Source organism: Cynoglossus semilaevis, chromosome 15, assembly GCF_000523025.1.
Source record: "Cynoglossus semilaevis isolate Cse_v1.0 chromosome 15, Cse_v1.0, whole genome shotgun sequence".
In the NCBI taxonomy this organism is placed as follows: Eukaryota; Metazoa; Chordata; class Actinopteri; order Pleuronectiformes; family Cynoglossidae; genus Cynoglossus; species Cynoglossus semilaevis.
This window is the reverse complement of record NC_024321.1, coordinates 17,079,310-17,085,313: the sequence shown is the minus strand read 5'-3', so window position 1 is coordinate 17,085,313 and position 6,004 is coordinate 17,079,310. Positions and strand designations below refer to the sequence as shown.

The following is a 6,004-nucleotide window of genomic DNA, read 5'->3' as shown; positions in this document are numbered from 1 at the left end:
CCCCCGCTCCCCCCCAACAAGTCCAGGCATGTTGAACCACCGACAGGAGAAAGTCGAGTTTTTCATGAAATGAAAATTGTTTAATTCACCGTGGAAACGACACGACTTCAGGTAAAACTTCAGCTCGGGGGGAGGGAGGGGGGGGAGAGGGGTGAGTCAAAAAGTACTGAGACAGAAGATAAGGGAAGAAAAATAATGTTTGGGTCCTGCATCTTCATCTCCATCTTCATCTCCTCCAGCTCAGCCAAACCAAACATCTAATTTTTTCATTTTTCAGATATTCTTCTGCCACAAATCTGCACGTTAACACGTTTGAAAGACATTTGAAATGAAATTTAAAAAAATCTATTTCAATCTGACTTTTCATTTTCCTCTCGTCCATCACAGAACGTTTTTTTCTCGTGTCCAAAACACCACCGTCCCTGAGCTAAGCTAAGCTAACAGTCTGATTGTGAATTTATTTTGACTTTTTTTTTCCACTGTAATTCACAACGTTGGCCACTTGCTGTGAGAGACGGTTGGTTATTTAAAAACCCCCAGCACTAGCCTGTTGCTAACAGGACCCGGCCTGAGCGGTGTTTGTGTAAGGAACAGGCCTATTATTTTGACTCCATGGTTACTGTAACACTAGCCAGCGTTAACCCAGGGGTTTCAAACAAACCCAGATCCTTTGGATCGTGACGGCTGAACAGAAATAACATTTACTGGGTAAAAATATGTCTTTTGTGCCACGGCCTGTCTTTGTGTTTAAATCAGTGCTGTGTGGTAGAGAAGGCTGCAGGAAAAAATGTCGTGGAGAAAAAAAAAAAGTACCACTCGGAGGTTTGTCGGTCGGGATCCTTGCCTTACAGTAAAGGGGTCACAGATTTGAGACCAAGAGACGTTGCCAGTCTCCCCCAGGGACACATATCTATGTGTACTTGTACTTTACTGTACATTTGTTACTACACTGAATGAAACACCAGCAACTAGTGTTTCCCAAACTTTTTTTTTTCTGAGGTCCCATATTTTAAAAGTCATAAACCTTCGTGACCCAATGCTAGACGACCCCAAAAAAAAATCTCTTGCGACCCACCTGAGGGTCACGACCCAGTCTTTGGGAAACAATGAACTACATGATAGGTTAATTCAGAATCACTGGTTTCTACAGCAGGGGGCGTATCAAACACTGTTGAAGCTCAGCTTCATTGGTCTTCTGTGGGGGTGGGGTTACTGTACCCTCGGTGCACGGCCTCCGCGGGCTGATTCTCACGGCCTCACAGTAAACTCTGCCGTCACTGATGTTTTTATGTCGCGACAGTGAAGGGCGCCCGTTCACTTCAAAGGACTTTCTTTCTTTGACAGAAGATAAGAGACACGGGTCACCAGGGGTCCGCCATAAAAACCGATCTGTGATTCTCGGCACCTCCAGGTTTCACTTCACAGCCTTCGTCGGTCACTTCTGATTCGTTTTCCAATTCAGAACCGATGGAGAAGTGAAAGTTCTGGACAGTCAGTACCACAGAAGAAGGAACTGATTTATTTTCACTCTAGTGTCTGTCTCTAGGGACTCCCCCCCCCAAAAAAAATTTTAAAAACTGCATTTACACTGGAAAAGTACCAGGAATTCAGTGTTGGTGGAACAAACTGGTTCCTTCTCGCTCCTCCTGCCTGACTTTCCACTCAGGTGTAATAATTATGCAGAAAATGTCCTCTGACGTGAACAAAAAGTTCCACCAAGTCTTCACTTCTGCTGTTGATTTATGGAAATGGAATTAAACACCGAAACTCTGCAGCGCACGGTGATTTTCACTAACTGAGTCTTAGCGTAGCTTAGCTTAAACCATAGTCTTTAAAAGCTGCTAAAAATAAACTCAAAAAGAAAAAAAAAGATGGAGATTGAATCAATAATTCCATACATTTGTTCTTTTTTTATTATTTCATCTAATCAGACGCAGAAGAATCTAAATATAATCTAATCTAAGTCAAGCTAATCTAATCTAAATCAAGCTAATCTAATCTAATTTAAGATAATCTAATCTAGCACTTATCTTGATCGAGTCTGGTCTAATCTACATGACTTTACTGAACTGCTCGTAATGTTTTTTTGTTTCTTACAATTTGTACTACTTAATTAAACAATTAATAATCAACCATCTTCCAGAATGTTCGAACAAAGTCGAAGCTACGGTCGAGTCGTCGCCGAGGTTCCGTTTTTTTTCTTCTTGGGCTCCACCCTCCGCTCCAGTCCTGATTTTCAGGCCAGGTTTGAACCACTCACGGAGAGAGTTTGTGGAGAGAGTTCCAGGGTCTGAAGTCCCTGCTCCACGCTCCACCCCTGGTGTTTCTGATTTCCAGGTCTTTGTCCCCGGAACTTGCTCCCTCTCTCATTCCTGTGTTTCCACCAGGGTTTTCTGCTCGCTCGCATCTGGATCCCGGCTACGACCAGCAGACGTACACACATCCAGCCAGGGTCCGAGGTCGTCAAGTTTGGAAATAGGAGAAAAAAAAAACAGGAGGAAAAAAAAGGAGAGAAAGAAAGAAAGACAGAAACACGTACCGGCAACTTGTACCGATCGTTTCCCACCGCGGTGAACACTTCTGTCGGAGAGACTGAGATTATTGCCCGAAGCTAAAGAGAGAGAGAGAGTAAAAAAAAAGTTTCACTCGTTTCATAAACTGCTCTTCGTGATTTTTTTTTCCACCGAGTGCAGGACACGAGCAGATTTCACACCGACGTGGAGGAGTTTGTCGGCGATCGTGCGGTTGTTTGTCGGCGTTTTTCTCGGTGAATGAGTTGGAAGAAAACAGCGTCGGTCTCCATGAGGAAACTCGGCGTGGGAGTTTGTAAAACTTCGTCCTAGTTCGTTCACACCTGAGCGCCACCGTCGTCGTCAGTCCGTGTCCCCTTCAACCTTATTTTATATCACTTTTATTCTTTTTATTTTTTTGGAGAAATGAAGACGCTGCTGTGGCTGAGTGTAGCCTCCACGCTGGTTGTGTTGTCGGTGTCTGTGACCGCGGAGCAAAAGTTAAAAAACTGTAACGAGGTCCGGGCAGCGTACAGCTCCAAGGGCTTCAACGTCAACGACGTCCCCAACAAAGGAGTCAACGGTGAGTTTTGAAAAAACAAAAACAAAAAAACAACACTGTTTTATTGAACTTTTTTATGTAGAAAAAACAAAAAAAAAAGTTTTCACCTCTCAGTCAACTGTGACCGAGAACTCATGGTTTCGAACGTTAGGGTGCGGGACCATTTTGTGTTTCGCGTGGGGGTCCTCCTGCGGTCCAACTGAAGCTAGCAGTTAGCATAAGAATAGGGGTCATTGTTTGGTAAAAAAAAAAATCGGGAAAAAGTTATACTCGTAACTGGTGTCACTTTTTATTTGAATTTTAACTCTTTATTTACCCTTTTTTTGGTTTTTAATTTAACCATTTATTTACCCTTTTACCCTTTTTTTTTACAAAAGGCCTAATAATAAATATAATGGAATTGGAACTTGATTAGAGAAAATTAAAGGAACTTGATTTGATGTTGATTCTTACAGTAGAGAAAAGTGTCTGGACTTTGTTGATATTAACAGCTAGTTTTAAAAGCACCATCTCCTGCTGTGGGGGCAGTCAGTAGCCATGATGTTTTTTTTTATTTCCACATCTTAAAATTCTAAATGTACTGAGATGAGGAGGAGGAGGTGATGATGATGTCACGCCTGAGCTGCGACACCGACGGCCAACACGCGTCTGTGGAAGAAAGCGAGGAAACACATGGAAGTCAATAGTCCTTTCCTAACGCCGCTGACTACTCCGCTGGGAAAAATATAGTCTTCATCTAGGAAATAGTTGTAGGTAATTCATAACAATGAAGAGGTATAATCAACACACGGCGCTGGCTCCCCACTGGAACAGGCCGGGCCTGTGTTTATTTCCAGGCTTCCTTAGTAGAGACTCCCATGGCTGTGAAGTGCAGGCGGCCAGCAGTGATTTGGTAAACATTGCTGCACACTGCGAACAAGGCTCTTAGACCCCCCCCCTCCTCCCCTCTCTCCTTCCCCCCTCTCCCCTGGGTTTGTGTGATTTCTGTGGTTTTCACATATTCTGTGGAGACACATGTTGTGCTTGTAGTTCTGTTTGCAGGAAGTGGGAAGTGAAGACGTCGCTGTCGTCCGCGGTGGTTATGATGATAATAATTTGTTAGCAGCTCGACAGAGACCAGGAGGCGACTTAATTGATCTAATCCCCGACTTAAACCTGACTAATGGAAACCCGTGTAGTCGGCCTGTTACAGTGGAGGCTCACAGAGGAAAGCTGGGGGGGGGTGGGGGGGTTTTGAAATTCCACTGTGTTCTGCATACTTTAAATCCCTCCCTTCTCTAATTTCCTTTTCATTTTTTATGGTGGCTAAAACGAACACACGTCCAAACCCCCGGCAATCACATCTTTGTCCCGTGGACGTGTGTCACCCAGACACGGCTGTTGTCACGTCACGCTCCTGTCTTACCCCCCCCCGCCCTCTTTCCTCCCCCGACCCCCGTTTTTTTTTTTTATATAATCATTTCTGATGTCACGGCGAGTTCTGCAGCTCATTGACCACATGCACATTTTCAGAAACTTTCTTCTTCTTCTTTCTGGCCCACTCTGTTTCTTGCCACGTCTCCCGGGTTATTTTTCTGAGATTTTTCTTTTGTCCGCCATGAGTTGAAACCACGATCACGTCGTCCTTTTTTTTTTTGTTTGTTCAGGCAACAACAAATCATTTAAATGTGACTTGCATCTGACTGCCGCAGATACAGAGAGGTTGTTTTTTTTGTGTGTGTCATTGTGATGCTAACAGTCCCTGACAGTAGCCAAACAAGCCTCCGCTGGTCGGCTCTTATTGTCAGACGTCTGTGAAGTTTTGCAGAACGAATGAATGAAGGTTCAATTCTGTAGGTTTGTGTTGTGTACACACACGTGTGTGTGTTTTCCCAACAATAGTTTTCTGGTGTGTGTCCTGGTTCAAGTCCGGGCCGACCTCGTCGAGCGGTTCTTTGTCATTGATGGAGATGGAGATAATTGATCCAAAGAAAGCACCAGTGTCGGCCGTCATTAACGAGCAGTAGGGGTCGACAGAAAGCTAAAAATCAGACACGGAGTCCCACAGGGAACGGGTCGGAGCTGCAGATCTGGACTCACATTTTTTTATCCTTAAATTCTCTGCACGTCGGTCTCAGTTCAGGTCTCAGAAAAAAAGAAATGGCTTTAACTGTTCAATGTGTCAAACTCAAGGCCCGTGGACCGAATCTGGCCCATCCTGTCATTTAATGACGGCCCACCAGAGCTTCACGTTTGTACGGTACTAATGTGTACTGGATAAGTAAATACTGTTTGTGAGTTAGCATGGCAGCTAAGTACGACTTTTACTTCAAATTCCAATTCTAATCAAAAGTGCAGTGTTAGCATAAAGTACATTTTTATTCTGAGACAATTTATGTGAAATAATATTATCATTTTTCTTGATGCTAATATTTTGAATTTCATTTTTTAATTTGTTTTAATGAGGGAAAAAGTCTGTTGTTCTTGACTTTGTTGATCTTAACATAAAAAAAGGCTAAATCCAAACTCCGTTCCGGGCCACCTTAAGACGAGAATGTTTCCGAAATCCACGTTTCCATCCGACTCAACAGATCTTTTAATGCTGTAAAAAACTAAAATGGAAACCCTGAATGCAGCAAAGGTGGGATTAAAGGATCTAGAAGAAGAGCCGATCCAGATAGTAAATTCCTTTTTGATCCTTTAGTAAAAAAAAAAGTGTTTAACCACTGGGAGTGGACGCGTAATTCTTTTCCACATTACCGGTTGGATATGTTTAGATCATGTGACCTAAACAATGGTCTCATTTCTAGTGATGAAGGATTCGTGCTGCAGGCGTCCATATATACTCAACACAGGAACCGTTACAGCGGACCCAACGATCTACGACGTGGACCGGCTCTTGAGAGCAGAATATTTAACTCCAACCAGACTGGAGTTTCTAAAGCTACTTGTT

The 6,004-nt window shown here is 43.4% G+C and overlaps 1 protein-coding gene across 1 annotated transcript in view; it reads left to right on the top strand.

Moving 5' to 3' along the window:
* Positions 1 to 2,073: 2,073 nt before the first annotated feature.
* The window catches only part of gpc4 (glypican 4), a 32,746-nt gene continuing 28,815 nt past the window's right edge, over positions 2,074 to 6,004 (top strand). The window contains exon 1 of the mRNA XM_008327485.3: positions 2,074 to 3,093. Within this exon, the coding sequence (XP_008325707.1) occupies positions 2,937 to 3,093 (157 nt within the window). The 5' untranslated portion in view covers positions 2,074 to 2,936. The remainder of the gene's footprint in view (positions 3,094 to 6,004) is intronic.